The sequence below is a fragment of the Pan troglodytes genome, chromosome 15 (assembly GCF_028858775.2).
Source record: "Pan troglodytes isolate AG18354 chromosome 15, NHGRI_mPanTro3-v2.0_pri, whole genome shotgun sequence".
NCBI lineage: Eukaryota > Metazoa > Chordata > Mammalia > Primates > Hominidae > Pan > Pan troglodytes.
Window position 1 is genome coordinate 52,695,398 of NC_072413.2, and position 17,154 is coordinate 52,712,551.

The 17,154-nt window shown below is 41.8% G+C and overlaps 1 protein-coding gene across 18 annotated transcripts in view; it reads left to right on the forward strand.

The window, feature by feature from the left end:
* SAMD4A (sterile alpha motif domain containing 4A) overlaps positions 1-17,154 on the forward strand; it is a 222,686-nt gene that overhangs the window by 134,696 nt on the left and 70,836 nt on the right. For 12 of the 18 annotated variants that reach the window (XM_016926106.4, XM_054666559.2, XM_063792916.1 and 9 more), the window contains one exon: positions 980-1,498. In XM_016926106.4, coding sequence (XP_016781595.1) covers positions 980-1,498 — 519 coding nt within the window. Of the gene's footprint in view, positions 1-979; positions 1,499-2,049; positions 2,146-17,154 lie in introns of all 18 variants that reach the window. The other 6 variants (XM_016926101.4, XM_016926105.4, XM_016926107.4 and 3 more) reach the window with 1 other exon arrangement.

Below are 17,154 nucleotides of genomic sequence, written 5' to 3' on the forward strand. Positions count from 1 at the left end.
CTCAAGCAATCCTCCCACCTCAGCGTCTGGAGTAGCTGGATCTACAGGCATATACCATCACACATGGCTATTTCTTTTTTAATTATCTGTAGAGATGAGATCTCATTATGTTGCCTAAGTTGATCTCTAACTCCTGGGCTCAAGCCATCCTCTTGGCTCAGCCTCCCAAAGTGCTGGGATTATAGGCGTAAGCCACCACCCCCAGCCTGTGAATGTTCCTAATGCCACTGAACATCCACTTAAATATGATTAAAATGATCAATGTTATGTGTATTTTACCACAATAAAAACAAGCTGATCTCTACATAAAGCAAAACAGCAATTAGAGGTGTCTCAGGAGCCAAGTCTTGGGTCCATTGCATATTCTAGCTTTGAGCTCATAGTCATTCTGAGTTAGCTTCTCATGAGAAAGGTGCAGTCTTACTGCACAGAGATGAGGGGAGCTCTTTTTTTCCCTGACAAATTTCTCCATCTAGGAAGTTTTTCCAATTTCACACAAATGCCTTTACCAGGATTTAAATCACTTTCAACAGATGTCTGGGGGAGATGTCTGGGGAGGTGAAGCAGCCTCACCCCCAGGACTCTGGAATGGGACCTTTGTTCATACTCACTTTTCTATGGAGAGCTTCTTAGTCTTAGCCCCCTGTCTATCAGGGGGTAGGCTAGACCTTTCTCAGAAAGAAAACAGAGCTGTACATCGTATTTGATTGTACCAAAGTAGTTGTAGCTTTTTTGGAAACACGAATGAGAATTTGATTGAGTACTCAATATCTAAGAATGTTTGATCTGTGTTTCATTGGAGCCTCTGGCCCTTCAAAACCTGGGGTCAGTTAACCAATCTGATTCACAGGCTCTTTTGAGAAAATATAGCCAGACTATGTAGATTGGGACCCTAATCCGTAAAAATTCTCTTTAGAGTATCTGTTTAGAGTCACTGTGGGTGTATTTGCTTATTTGCCGTGTATATTTCCCTTTTCAGGAATCATTAACCAATGGCAACAGGAATCCAAGGATAAAGTGATTTCCCTCCTGTTAACTCATCTGCCTTTGCTGAAGCCAGGAAACCTTGACGCAAAAGTAGAATATATGAAACTACTGCCCAAAATCCTGGCTCACTCTATTGAACACAACCAGCACATTGAGGAGAGCAGGCAGCTGCTGTCCTATGCTTTGATACATCCAGCCACTTCGTTAGAAGACCGTAGTGCTTTAGCCATGTGGCTGAATCACTTGGAGGACCGCACATCGACCAGCTTTGGTGGCCAGAACCGAGGCCGCTCAGACTCTGTGGATTATGGACAGACACACTACTATCACCAAAGACAGAACTCTGATGACAAGCTCAATGGGTGGCAGAACTCTCGGGATTCTGGGATTTGCATCAATGCCTCCAACTGGCAGGACAAAAGCATGGGGTGTGAGAATGGCCATGTGCCCCTCTACTCCTCCTCATCTGTCCCCACCACAATCAATACGATTGGAACCAGCACAAGTACAAGTAAGTTCCCCAGAATCCCTTTAATGTAGTCTGGTTTGGTGATTTGCTGTGTATGTGGCATGTCCTGCTGACAGTGTCTGCTCCATGCACCCTGTGACCCTGGGAGAGAAGGACTGATTGGAATTGGCTGTGGGAAAGGTCCTTTGGACCCCATATTTGTTGCTCTTTGACTCTGCAAAGATGAAAATACTTGGGAAGGTAAAAGTGACTGATGGTCCAAATTTGGGTTATAAACAGACCAAAAAGAAATAGACAATAAATGAAAGAAGGAAACTTGCCGTTTCCACAAACAGAAATGCATTTCACCCATGTCTTTCACCCTGGGGTTTTGGATTTGCTGAGACACTGAGTTACTGTGTGATTCTCTAAACCTAATTCTAACCCATGGTTAACCAGGCAGCCTCATGGGCTTTGTGCTTTCTCTTTATTTTTTTTTTCCTCTTTCTTTCTCTTTATTTTTTTTTTTTCTTAAATTTCACCCTGGAATGTTTCCTCCCTTTGCATTTTCTGGTTTTAATCCCCAATTGTTGGGGCACTTTTTTCCTGACCAGTGGGAGCAGGTTTGCTAACTGAGAATGCTGCTGTGTGCTGTGGCCTGGTGAGAATGCCGTGGACTTCCTCTCGCTCAGTCCAACACCTTAGGAGAGGTGGGTCAGGAACTGCTTTGTGGGTGGGGAGAGCGGAGGACAGCCCTCTGCTCTTTTGACCACTAAAGCAAAGTATTGCACCCTCAGCTGGGCACTGGGGCTGGGAGTCCTCTCTGTGTCTCCCCACTGAGGCCGAACAAAGTGACAAACACACCATTGGTGTCTGTATAAAGTAGCGGTGTGGAAGTGCACCCTGTCTTCAAACAGCGTTCCTTAATGCTAGTTTGCACCTGTCCATGAATGCAGTGGCAGTGCCAAGATAACTTTCTTGAAGGAATGCTTTTGCAATTAGACCTCGTGTGCCTGTCTTCATGCAGGAACCCCCAGTTAAAAGATATGAGAGGATTAATAATTGGGGTGCCGGCACAGAGACTCAGGCCTGTGATCCCACCACTTTGGGAGGCCTAGGCGGGCAGATCACTTGAGGTCAGGAATTCAAGACCAGCCTGGCCAACATGGTGAAACTCTATCTCTACCAAAAAATACAAAAATTAGCCGGACATAGTGGTGTATGCCTGTAATCCCAGCTACTCGGGAGGCTGAGGTTAAGGAATCACTTGAACCCAAGAGGCAGAGGTTGCAGTGAGATGAGATTGTGCCATTGCACTTCAGCCTGGGCAATAGAGTGAGTCTCAGAAGAGAAAAAAAAAGAAAAAGAATTGGCAGTGATGCCTTCTTGGCATCTGTTCCTACTTGGATCTTTGGTTACCAGGCCTCTTTAAATGGCTTTCTCAAATAGGTAGGATTGTTGAGTTACAGCTACATGAACTGAAACAGTACCTCAGTGGAATAACCAAGCAAACACTGAAGATATTGCATTAATATTGCTACAACATGGGATTTTTTAAAATTCTTTTTTCTGCTTTTCCATTTAGATATGGTTAACTTGCACATTATGGGAATTAGGTGATTACTGCATCTTAATTTATTATATAAGAGGTTCTGATGACACTGTCTTTCACAGACTATAATCCAGCAGGAACAGTTTACCCGTCTCTGTATGATAAGGAGTGATGACATGCAGGCAGATGACAGTCTCTTGGTCTAAGTTTCCTGCATCAGCAACAGAATCTAGTAATTGTTACAAAACTCTTGAATAGCTGGGAGAGATGCAAACTCTAAGCTGCCTGCCCTCTTAAAACTTGGTCTTTTGTATTTTAAACGGTTGAGTTTTATGTCATTTGTCTCAAAATTAGTCTTGGGTCATTATATATTTCTATCTACTGATTTATACATTCAGGATCAGGTCTTGACATTTAGTACATTTAAGATGGTTATCAGGTTGTAGTCATCAAGCACTTATTTCTGGCTGTGGCCACCCAGCCAGACCCATAGAGGGTAGAAAATTTGTAGATGACTGTCATGGCCTTACTGACCTCTGAACCCCTATGTAATACTTGAGTGAAAAGGACTTGGAGGCTTAACCAGATGACTAGCCGACATACCTCTGGAAGAAGGCAGGCATCGGAGCCCTCTTCCAGAGCATCAGAGAAGATCAAAGAGCTCAGATCTCCCCTCCAGAAAGTTTCATTCAAACACTCATGACCATATCAACACTTATATGTCAATAATATCTCTTTAAGAAAATGCAAATGTCATTGCTGTACTCCTCTGTGTTGCCTATGGTGGTTCAATTGTGTGAGTCAAAACTCCAAGCCTTTGGGTCACTTGTTCACTCATGCCTCTATCAATAAACCCTGAGCACCTGGGAGGCAGCCTGACAGAGGGAAGAACAAGGACTTTGGCATCAAGGCCTCCTAGGTCCAAATCCCAGACATGCAATTTGCTAACTACGGCTTGGCCGAGTAATTTAACCTCTCTGATCAAGGTGCCCACTTGTAAAACTGGAACATTCACAATATCTACCTTTGAGGGCTGTAGTGAAGGTAAATAAGATTATGTAAATGCCCAGCCTGGTTACAGCAGCAACAGTAAGCACTCCAGGGGTACCTGTTAGATGAATAAATGTAAGAAACTGGGAAAGACGGTGAGGAGCTAAGTGTTAACACTGATATGCAGAGTCTTTGCCCTCATTTTCAGTTCTGATGGGCGCCTGACATAAGCACCTTACCCTGAGCCCAGAGCCATGCAGAGTATTCTAAGGGGCCTTGAATATGCTGTGATTTTTGGCCATTCCACTGCAATAGAAATTGGGTTGGACTTAAGGCTTCTTCTACTGCACTGAAGAGCTACACTTCTTACCTCTTTCAAAGTGGAAAAACAATCTGCGTAAGACAATATGACGTTAAAAACAAATCAATTAGTACTACACATTTTCAAATTATCAGCCACGTTAATGATGTTGAGTGAAAGGTAACCAGAAGGCCAGCCACCTCCTTAGTTTTTGTTTTCGTTTTTAACCTTGGTTTATTCCACTGCTATTTTATTCCTCAGTCATTGTGCCTTCAACAGAATGCCTTAGCATTCGTGGCTTCCTCCCTGTATGGATTCCCAATCATTCAACTACCCCGCAAATGCTTCCTGTCCATCTTCTGTGTGCCTAGCACTGCGTGTAAGTCCATGGGAAATACCAGGAAGCTGAAGACCCTGTTAACACTTCCAGGGAGCCTGTAATTGGAGAGATATGATATATGAATCAGTATCACAATTAAAAATTAAATATTCCTTTTTGCTGGACTTATCATCCATAGAAATTTCATATAACAATTCATGAGTTATAGAAAAGTGCAGTAAAATAATACTCTAAGAGCTGCCGCAAGGCATATAGGATGAAGTGCCAGTTGAATGTAGGCCTATCCTGTAAGTGCTGTGAATGTACAGAATGGAGAGATCCTTGTGAACTGGAGGGTCAAGAAAGCCTTTGGGCCAGGTACAGTGGCTCATGCCTGTAATCCCAACACTTTGGGAGGCCAACGTGGGAGGATTGCTTGAGGCCAGAAATTCAAGAACAGTCTGAACAACATAGCTAGACCCCATCTCTTCAAAAAAAAAAAATATATATTAGTCTGATGAGGTGGCTGAAGTGAGCTGTGATCATGTCACTGCACTCCAGCCTGGGTGACAGAGCAAGACTTAGTCTCAAAAAAAAAAAAAAAAAAAGAAGAAGAAAGAAAAAAAAGACCAGGCATTGGTGGCTCACACCTGTAATCCCAGCACTTTGGGAGGCCAAGGTGGGCAGATCACTTGAGGTCAGGAGTTCAAGACCAGCCTGGCCAACATGGTGAAACCCTATCTCTACTAAACATACAAAAACTAGCTGGGCATGGTGGTGCATGCCTGTAATCCCAGCTACGCAGAAGGTTGAGGCAGGAGAATTGCTTGAACCTGGGAGACAGAGGTTGTAGTGAGCCGAGGTGGTGCCACTGTACTCCAGCCTGGGTGACAGAGCAAGACTCTGTCTCAAAAAAAAAAAAAAGAAAAGAAAGAAAGAAAAAAACCAGGAAAGAAAAAGCAAGCTTTTGCAGGGGAAATGGAAAGTGAGCTAAGATGGAAAGAGGAAGGAGAGTCTGGAGGGGAGGGGGCCCCTGGGTAGGAATATGCACTGAGAGCAAAGGGACGGGGGTCACAGCGTGCAGGCAAGATGGAGGACAGTGAAGAGGAAGAACAGGCTCATGAAGGGAGAGGTAGTGAAGGCAGGTGGTAAAAGTAGGCTGAGGGAACTGCCCCGAAGAGGCCAAGCATTGACACCCTAGGCATAGGAGTGACATGCTGTATGGGGAAATGGATTATGAGCAAACCAGATGAGTGGCATCTGACAAGTGCAGAGTCAGCAAGTTTCAAAGTTTTGAAGTAATAAAAGTATCATTAGGATAGGAGCACGTATGGAGCAGAAGGAATGGATACTAGAAATGTTCCTAGGTGGAATTATTAGGATTGGGATTCAGTATTGATATGGACATACTTTTTTTTTTTTTTTTTTTTTTTGAGACAGGCTCTTGCTATGTTGCCCAGGCTAGAGTACAGTAGTGTGATCATGGCTCACAGCAGCATCAACCTCCTGGACTCAAGCAATCCTCCCACCTCAGCCTCTTGAGTATCTGGGACCACAGGCATGCACCACCACACCCAGATAATTTTTGTATTTTTTGTGGAGACAGGGTCTCCCTGTGTTGCCCAGGCTGGTCTCAAACTCCTGGGCTCAAATAATCCTCCTGCGTAAGCCTCCCAAAGTGCTGGGATTATAGATATGAGCCACCACACCCAGCCTGACATACATTATTGATTTACTTATTTTTTCATTCACCTAGAAAATGTTTATTGATTGCCTACTGTTGTGTCTTCCCTGCTCAAGGCACTTGAGATGTATCAGTGGATAAGACAAAGCTGCCTTCCCTCGGGGCACTGGCAGTCTAGTGTGTACAAATTGTAGTATATAAATAAAGTATATGTGTGGTAGAAGATGATAGGTGATGTGGAAATAAGAACAAGGGTAGGATCAGGCCTACGTAGTGAGGTGACTAGACCATGAAACAGGGTGGTCAGGGTAGACCCCTTTGAGAAAGTGGGGTGTGAGCAGAGAGTTGAAGGAGTGGAAGATAGCCAAGTGGGCATCTGGAGCAAAGAGTATTCCAAGCAGAGATAAAGCTGGAGCAAAGATCCCAAGACAAAACAGTGCCTGACTTGCTAGGGGGAAAAACAGGAAGGCAGACTTGCTAGGGGAAAAAGCAAGAAGGCTGGTGTCTGAAAGGGATTGAACGAGGTAGACAGTGGTCAGAGAGGCTGGAGACAGAATGGGCATTGTAGGTCATTGCAAGGACTTGGACTTTTGCTGTCAATAAACCAGAAAGCTATTGGAGGATTTCCAACAGAAAAGTGACATGATCCAACTCACATTTTAAAAGGTTCTCTTTGGCTGCTGTCTTAAGAATAGATAGGGCAAGGACAGAAACAGGAAAACCAGTTAAGAGGCTGTTGCAGTAATCCAGGCAAGAGAAGATGGCTCAAACCAGGATGGCTACGGTAGAAGGGTGAGAAGAAGTCAGGCTCTAGATATATTTTGAAAATAGAACCAACAGGATTTCCTGACAGAATAAATGAAGGGTTTGGAGGAGAGGATTGAAGGAGGACTCCAGTGCTTTTTGCCTAGGCAACTGGGTGTTGCTATCAGTTGAGACAGGGAAAGTCTTTATCAGGTAGAGTAGGATTTGGAGTAAGCTCGGGAGTTCAGTGTCATATACGATGAGTTTGGCATGTCTGTTGGAGATACTGAGTAGGTAGTGGGATATATGAGTGTGCAGTTTGGGAGAGAGAAGTGGTCTAAAATAGACATTTGGGAGTTAGCAGCACATGGGTGGTATTTAATGCTAGGACTAAATGAAATTGCCAGAGACTGGCAGAGAGAAAAGGCAGAGACTGTAGATAAAGAAGGCCAAGGCCCCCAGGCCTGGGCACCTCAACCTGAAAGCTGGAGAAAAGCAGGGGAAGTAGTAAAAGAAACTAAGGAGAAACCCTTGAGGTTGGAGAAAACTCAAGTGTGTGTGCCTTACAAAGCACATGAAGAAAATGTTTCCAGGAGAGAAGAGTGATCAACTGAGTAAAATGTTACAGATAGGTTAATGAGATGAAGACCAAGGATTGACCACTGGATTTATCAAAGAGGGATAACAGAGGTAAAACTGAGAGCACTTTTAGCACATGGTAGGTATTTAAGGGATGAAAAAAGTTAATGACTCCAAAGAGATTGGAGGTAAGAGGGAGACAAACTGGCCACATGCTAGATTTTGGATGTATGTTTATGTTGAGATGTTGGAGCACTGAGATGGAGAAAAGTGATGTTTAGAAGGCATTAAAAATAGGTGATAGAGGCCGGATGCAGTGGCTCACTGTAATCCCAGCACTTTGGGAGACCCAGGCAGGCAGATCACATAAGCTCAGGAGTTCCAGACCAGCCTGGGCAACGTGGTGAAACCACATCTCTATAAAAAATACAAAAATTAGTCGGGTGTGGTGGTGTGTGTCTATAGTCCCATCTACTCAGGAAGCTGAGGAGGGAGGATCACTTGAGCCTGGGAGGTAGAGGTTGCAGTGACCCGAGATCACACCACTGCACTTCAGTCTGGGTGACAGAATAAGCCTCTGTCTCAAAAACAAACAAACAAACAAACAAAAAACAGAAGAAAAGAAAAAAATAGGTGCTATAGTTACACAGAGTTTTGAAGGACAGGATTAGGATAAGGATGAGTAGGAGCCAAAACCTAAGTCCTAATCTAATGAGAATCTACGTATTTTCATTCATCGAGAGGCAAGAGTATCTTTTATTGGTTGCAGAGGTTAAGTCAAGTGACATCTCAAGGACCTTTTCTACCATGAGATAAGGGAAGAGTGGGTTGGGATAGGTTGAAAAATCTGTTATGCAGCCTTTTGGATGACATCAGAGCACTTCAAAAGAAAGAGAAGAATGTATTTTTTTAGCACCTTGTTCTAGTAAGGCCACTCAAGGGTATGCTGACTAAGAGCAAGAATGTGTGTGTTCTTCACCACGAGCCTGTAGGACCAGACAGGATCAAGGTATTGGCTGTGACAAACCTTACACAAGGCTTGGTCAACTTTGTTTCACCCATCAAGAGCAATTAATTCCAAATATAGGCAGATAGAACCCGGATTAGCATCTCTAGGTTTGCTTCCTGTCTAAGGTCTGTTATAGAAGAAAAGTAAACCATTCAGGCAAAGAATAAGTATTTCCTGGCTTTCTTAAGAGCCTACAGAATTCCCCTGTGTGGTTGTCAGTGCTACCTCAGTTGCCCCAAACTGCCTTTCTGACCCTTGTCTGTTCTTCCCTGGTGGACCTGGACCTGGAAGAAATCTCTGTGCTACAGCTACAAATGAAACTTGTTTTTATTCAAATAATTGCAACACTTGACTTTTCTTTGCATTATTGACATTTGGATTTGAAAGCATGCTGGCCTTTGTTAGCCCAACATGAGGTAAGAACTCAGAAACTTTGGATACCTAAATTATGCCAAAATGCTCCATTTAATCTGTCCACTTCTACAGATTCATGGCACATTGTGGAATCTTAGTATTTATTTTATTAATCTTGATTTTTTTCTGATGATAAAAATGATGTGTTTGGTACCATAGAAGATAAAAAGTAAATTAACAATGATAGCACACACCTACATAGTGTTTACTATATATTGGGTACTGTTTAAAACCCTTTACATAAATATTAACTCATTGAATCCTCATAACCTCATGATGGTGGGTATTATTGTTATCCCCATTTAACAGCTAAGGGAACTGGAGCACAGAAAGTTTAGGTAATGTGACCAACATCACAGACCTACTAAGTAGTTCAGCTGGGATGTGAACCTAGGCAGTGAGGCCCCTGGAAATCGATGTTATTACTTGCCTCTCCCTCCTAATCCTATCCTCAGAATTTGAATGGTAGCTAGTAGACTCTTGCTTTTCTCTGACCCTGGATTTGGCCCCATACAGACCCTCCAGCTTCCGTGGTCTCCACAGCCCACAGGTATAAGACCCTGCCTGAATTGCCCCATCTCTGTGACTCTCTGAAGCAGGGAGCAGTCTTTGCACTGACCCACACAACTCGGTGTCAGCTCTTAGCATTTCGTGTCAGTTTTTGGTCGCCATGTTCACCTATCCTTCCCGACTGTGAGCTCCTTGGGGATAGGGGTTGTATCTTCTTTATCCGTATTTCCCAGCACCTGGGATAATGTGTGGCTCAAAAAGTCACACAAATTTTGGAAATGTCAAATTCCTGGCACAGATTCAGCTGCAGTGGCAGAGCACCTTGTTGGACGATGGCCGTCTCTTGCTAAGCCCAGATGTGGCCTCTGAATCCTCCTCAATATGCCCCTCTAGGCAACCACTATAATTCAATAAGAGATGGCATGTGAGCTGAAGCTTGTCTGCCCACCCTGCCATAAATGTTTGCTGAATAGTAGGGACTTAATAAATTCCTGAGCTCACTAGGCACATGTTCATGAAAATAATGAATTTCCAAAATAAACAAGAAAATGTCCCTAGGAATTCACTAAATATTTGGTGATAATATTGATCATTTAGCCTTCTGTCATAATCATCTTAGTGACATTTATTGTTACTCTTGCTCCTTTTTGACTTATTTGACCAAATCAGTTTCAATACTAACAGACTTTTAAAAACATACCTTGATTATAGGGACAGTTACACGAATTTATACATGTGATGAACTGCCATAGTTACAAATGTATACCCAAAAAAATTAGTGATCGTAAAAACAGCTGAGATCTGAATAAGGCCTGTAGTCTAGTTAGTTGTATTGCATTAATGTCAAGCTTCTGATTTTGATAATGCACTATTGATACGTAAGATGTCACCTTGGGGGAAGCTGGGTGATGGGTACATGAGACGTCTCTGGGTAGTATTTCTGCAATTTCTTGTAAATCTATAATTACTTCAAAATTAAAAGTTAAAAAACAAAAATTACTTGGGATATTCAGTGCCTGGATTTTGGAGGGGTTCGGGGGAGGACATTGGTTTGGTCCTTGTTCTTGGTCTTCCTGAGGGGTAGAGGAAGTCCTTGCATTTATGGAAAGGATGGCTGCTAGGCCTCATAGAGCCAACATCTGAAACTAAACAACTTCTGCAAGCAAAGTGGAGGACGAGTAGGAGTGAATCTCAGGGAAAGTGGCTCCCTTAGGAGCCCCTGATCTGCTACTGGAAAAAAACCTCCATTTCTCTCAGCCCCTAATGCGGCAAGAGTCAGCGATTTCAAAGGTACTTGTTTTGCTCATGAAGTCCTTCCTCTTCCTTCTGCCCTTCACCTTTTTTCACAAGGCCACAAACCACTTCAAGTGCATTTCAGTCAGCCTGTGAGAACCATCAGAACACAGATATTCAAGAGAGGGAGAGACACCAGGCAGCTCAGCTCTAGATGGGTCTGGCAAGGAAAGAGGCCTTTGCAAATGGCCTCTTGGAACCTAAAAAGGAAGGGTGAAGCCTGGGGACCCTGATTCTATCTTGCAGGCTGCAGGTCATCCCCACCCAAAGCCTTTGGAGCCACTGTTGTAGTCTGGAGTTCCTTTGAAATTTTTCTTGGAATTATTTAGCCTTTTACCAGCAGACTTTCTTTCTTGGTGGAAAATTTCTTCCTCCCAAAAATCTAGCCAACCTGGCATGTAACTGAAAAATTCCATTATTTCCTTAACCCCTCATTTGCTCTTCAAAGAGGTAACTAATGAAAGAGTTGGTTTGCTTTCTTTGAGAAGCATTTATAACAGCTGGCATGATATATTTTTAGCTTTAGCTTCCTTCCCCTTTGGGGGAAACTTTTTTTAGTATGGCACTGGCCTTCCTAATACATACTACATTGTAAACATGACTCAATGATATCTCAGAGGACTCGATGTTGCCACCGGCTGATCCTTCTCCTGTTTCCAAGAGTCCAGGGTTTTTACAGGACTGTGTTTTTCCTCGTCATGCCTAGTGTCTGTTTTCCAAGGCTTGGGGAGGAATGATCAGAAAAATGCTGTAGTGGGCGAGAAGCCTGCTAGTTGATCATGTGTTGGAGATCCCTCTGCCTGGAAAAAGCCAGAGACCTCCATGGGCTGCATGCACCTTGGGTCATGAGGCTGTGCTCTCCATCCCCCATCCAGGAAGATTTTTTTAGACTTCAGTGACAGTGAGGGTTATTAAACACTAGATGAGCTACAGAGGAAGACAGTTGTGTTCTCATTCCCCACCAGACTTTAAAAATAGGATGGATTCTGGCTGGAATAAATGGCTTAAGTTGGACTAGCCTGGAAGAGGGGAGGAGGAAAGGGGAGATGAACAGGATGGCTTCTGTAAGACCCTTTTTGAGCCCTGTAGTCTTATGATTTCTGTTATTTCGCAAGGTTTAGAGTCATAGACTAACTATAGCTGTTCTACAAACAGACAGGAAAACTTTTAAATTTGCATTTACTGATTTTTTTTTCTTTTAAGATTTCCCGAGTAAACTCAGGCTACACTAAAGAAAGATGTCTCATGACTAGCTTACACATAGCTTTGACATCTTTAATTTCAAAAAATTAAACCTTTGAATGTCACGGTCTTAGGTACCGAGGTGAGGGTAAATCTTAGTGCCATCAACTATTGTCAATCTAGGGTATATTTTCTAACTCTTAAACACTAAATCTCATTCCGGCCATCCCCCATCCCAACCCCAGCTCTCAACATTCTATTAGGTAAAATACATTCTCAGGAAATCTCAGGTATCAGTCAGTTAAGAACAGGGTGTGGAGATGAGGAAGCCAGGTGAGCAGGGGGCTCCAAAATCTGGAAAATGCTATAAAGGATTTTTGTGGGTTGGAGGAAGGCTAAAACTCCCAACATACTCCAGGGTAGTCATTCCTTGCTAAAACTTTGGACCATTTCCACAGACAAATTCCATAGCTAGAGCTAGATAGTGAAGCCAATGGGAGCACAGGGTTTGCTTTAGAGATTTGTTTCACAGCCAGCCTTTCTGAGATGCATCCTTTTGGAAAAGCCCAGCAAAACCCATATGGAGCTAAAAGATTTATAATGGATTACTTTATGCTTTAGTCTTCTGCTTTGCACAGTAAGACATTGCTATATAAAGGGAATTAATTATAAGGCTGTGAATGGTGTTTGAGAGATTCAAGTTGGTACATAAACAATGAGGCAGTCTTGATTAAGAACAACTTTGAAGTCAGACAAGTTGGTTTTAAAGTCCAGTTTTTCCAATAACTAGAGGTATGGTTATGGACAAGTTACTTGACCTCTAAGCCTCCTTTCCTCATCTATAAAATGAGAATAAATTTCAGTAGAAGGCTTCTTCATTGACTTGATCCGGATAGGTAGTTGATGCATTCATTGTACTAGCTGTTTAAAGAAGGGAATCATAACAAATAAGACTTTAAATGTATAATTTTATCTTAAAACATAAATATCTATATCCATTTTCAGCCTTTTGTATAGCATGATAGCCTTTTCTCTAAGAAGAGGGTACCTGACAGGTTGCTCTATGTCTTTCCTGCATAAATCATACCCTTAATACGTTACTGTCTTTGATTTCTTTAAAATGGAGCAGGAATTTAAAGGCATTTGCAAGAACATCAGAGCATAGACTCTCTCTAGATTCTAGTTTTTCTTTTTACAATTTAGCTTATAGTTTTCTCACTCACACTGAATTCAACAGTAGATTTTTAAGCAAAAATAATGAATATTTCTAAAGCATTTAAGTTTTTTTGCAGTTAACTTTATAACTTGTGTGTCATTGTTTCTGTGATGTGTTTTAAAATTACATATTTACAGTAAGTACAACTGGCATAAACAGGCTTGGGAACAACCTGTTTGACCCTTGGTACACCTACAAGTCAGCTGGTGGGAGCAGAAGGGCACAAGTAAATTACAGTGCTAGGGGAGTCAGTAAGCCATGAGCATCAGTAAGTAGTTTAAAGGGAATGGAGAGTAGTGGTTGGTCCAGCAAGTTGGTTAAGTGAAGATGAGTTAAGAGAGCCTTTAAGGGTGGTTGTGAGGATTAAATGAGAAATGTGTGTAAAGCACTTGCCAGTAGGATAGCCCTTATTGTTGTCGTTATTACTGCTGGTAATAGTAAGGGTGCTTCTTTCACCAGCCCAGCCTCTGCAGTAAACTATGATGGAATAGGATCTCTGGGGAAGCCCTATGACAAAGCTATCCCATTATGCTAAATTGAAATCAAGATACTTTGAATCAGTTCTACAAAGAGCCAGCCTTCCACAAATACCATTATTCCCTTAAGGGTTGTTCTAGTGATATATATTACTAAATACTTTTAAGTGGACCAGATTTTAAAATAATAAAGAGTAAGGTAAAATTGTGTTGATGTTGCTTCTTTGGGATCCATTATGAATAGGAATAGTTTTTTAAATTAGTAATAATTATAAGAATATTATTCACACTTTTAAAAATTATCCTTAAGTAACAGAATAGGATTTAATAGGAACAAATGAGGCTCTGTACACACATTCAGGCCAGGGAAGTGTGACCAGTCCCAAGAGGGCAGAGTATTTGAAAGAAAAAAAAAATTGCCATAGTGAATTCACTTCCAACTCAGAGTGTGATCTTAAACTCACGGGGATTCTCACTTCTTTATGAAAGTTTGGGGTTGGATGACCCCTAAGGATCCTTCTTAGCACTTTTATTCTTTGCTTCCAAAGTAGAATCTTCAACTCAGAGAGTGCTGCTGATGAGTCTATAGTACTCATTTTGGGCTGGGTGGGGGAGGAGAGTGAAATGTCTAGGAGAAGTGGGATGTGTCAAAGCCAGGAAGAGAGCCTCCTGCTGTATTCAGCATTAACTACATACTATGTGAAAAATCTAATACGGTTTTGGTCCCCCTAATTTTAAAAAGAAATGCGAAAAAATCAGTAACTGCTACCTGGAGTGTGAAGGGAAGTCTGGTGGACAGGGTGGGGGAATTATTGATCATCCTACTGTTTGAAGTAAGCACCATATTAATGTCATGTATTACCTATTAAAAATATATAAAATGAGAAATACATGAAGATGTTAGTGAAGAAAGAGGGGAAAAAGAAGATAGCCTAAAATAAAAAGCAAAATGATTCAGCCTGGAATAATAATGCTAAATAAGGGGTGATCTGATAATTTAGAAACGTATTAGAGTTTATTAATAGGAAACACAGTATCATGAGTTCCTTAGTCTCTGCCATATAGAAAGAAAAGAAAATTGGCAAAAATAATACTGGTTTAAGGTCATGGTGATGATGAAACTTCAGGAGCATGCTACAATTATAAATGTGGCTTCTAAAGAAAAAAAATCAGAGGATCACCAAGTTCTGTTGCTTGGCACCTGAATCACAGGCCACTTGAAAGCCATTCTTGCTTGATGAGTGTGGTTTCATCAAGACAGATTCTTTTGGAAGAAAAGTGGACTATTTGAAGGCTCTTTGTTTTAAGAGATCTGATAAATATTTAGCATGTTACTGGTCTTATTCAAGTACCAATAAGTCAAATATTTTCACAGTGGAAGCAGGGACACTCAGCTTTTGCCCTGTCTCAAAAACTACCCATTTTCGGTTAAAAAACAAGCAACTTTTGCTATACCCAAGTCAAAACAAAGTCAGACATGTATTCCTCAGCTCCAGTTTCTTGAGAGGCCAGCATCGATCGATAGGTAGAGCACCCAACACTGTCCTACAGAGCCTAGAAATTAAACTTTCTCAGAAGACAAGGGCTGACGAGAGGGTACATAGTATTAAGAAATTGAATATACTCTCTGTATCTCTTGTTAGTATCCAGGTGAAACATAGGAGACAAAACACATATTACAGAGGTGTCTCATTTTACACAGTGGGTATATTTCCAAAAAGTTGTTGAAACAACCTTTTTTAAAATCAAATTATTTTCCCATTGAGTAAAACTATGATTCAGGATATGAATTTTCTTAGTTGCTCGTTAATCTTCATTTGCCGGAACTCTTAAATGGGGGTAAGGTCCTCAGTTCCTGAGGGTCTCTAACAAAGTGAATATAAAGTATTGAAAACAAATACTGAACAGATTTCTGTAGATGATTTTTTTGGCAATGTGTCTAACAGTCTTCTCTGATTGTATGTTGGGATTATTTAAGTATTAAGTATTCATGTTTTTTTCTTCTTCTCTGATTGTATGTTTGGATTATTTAAGTGGCTTTTGTTGTTTTTAACAAGTCACATTTATATGAAGTTGCGGGGCAGGGCAGGTGGCAGCTACAATGCCCCTCTCAGTGGTGCTTCTAAATGCAGAGGATGTAGGCTTCCCAGATACATCAGGAGTTAGAGAACTTGCTGAGGAGAGACATTGACATGATGATTTGGCCAGAATATTGCCCTGGGTCTGCATCCAATGCATGTGTTGGGAGAATGCTCAAGACTGCAGCATGCTTGCAAAGTTGGGAGAATTTGGGTGTAGTCATGAGGCCTTAGGGAGCTACATTGTGAGAAAGGGTGTTGTTCACATATGTTCATCATTATTCAAGAAATTATTTTGGCAATGGCTCACACCTGTCATCCCAACATTTTGGGAGGCCGAGCGGGGAGGATTGCCTGAGTGCAGGAGTTCAAGACCAGCCTGGGCAACATAGCTAGACCCCTATCTCTACAAAAAAAATAAAAAATTAGCCAGGTGTGGTGGCTTACACCTGTGGTCCCAGCTCCTTGGGAGGCTGAGGCAGAAGCATCGCTCGAGCCCAGGAATTTGAGCTGCAGTGAGCTATGATTGCACCACTGCACTCCAGCCTGGACTACAGAGCAAGACCCTGTCTCAAAAAAAAAAAAAAAAAAGAAATTTTTTTCATGCCTATGATGTTGTTATTCATTCTGCTAGATTTAGCAGCATAATGTTAATACCCCAACACAATGTTACATCCAAGTATTAATCTAAAAGTCCATAATGACATCTCTGGGTGAAAATGACCACATTTATAGATTTGTTTACTTTTGGCAATGTAGCTCTAAATTCACCTGGAATCTCAAAATATTGTGGCTAAAGTTCAAAGTCTGAGAGTCCTTGATGCCCAAGAGTGTCTCTACTTTGGGTATGAGACTGACAACGTGATTGAGGCTAGGCAGTCCCTGAAAGTGGATCTGAACTACAGATCCTAAATTCAAGGTAAGCATCTTTGCAGACCTCGCTGTTGTTCAGGAATGAGTATTGTCAATACTCAGAAAAAGGAGATGTCTTGCAAGCAAATATGTTGCTTGAAGGTTTTTTTTTTTTGCTCAATCTATGAGATTTGTGAAAGAGAATTTAAAGCTGTGTATGGTCACAGTTCTTTCCCAATTTTCTGTTGGTGATTCTCTCTTTTTCTTGCTAGAGACAGCTGCATATTTTTTATTTGCTTCTAGAGCTATTCTCTTGCTCCTCTTCCCCCAGCCACTCAATCTATATGCAATTCAGAGACCAGGCTAATTATGGGGTGCTAGAGAAGCAGTTGCCCAGAGAAAAGCTCTTTAAGCACTCAACTGGGATAGAGCTGGGGTCACACTCGTGACCATCTCTCCATTCACGTCTGCATGTCTGCGTGTGAGCTGCCTTCCACTCTTTTGCAGTTGCATAAACAAA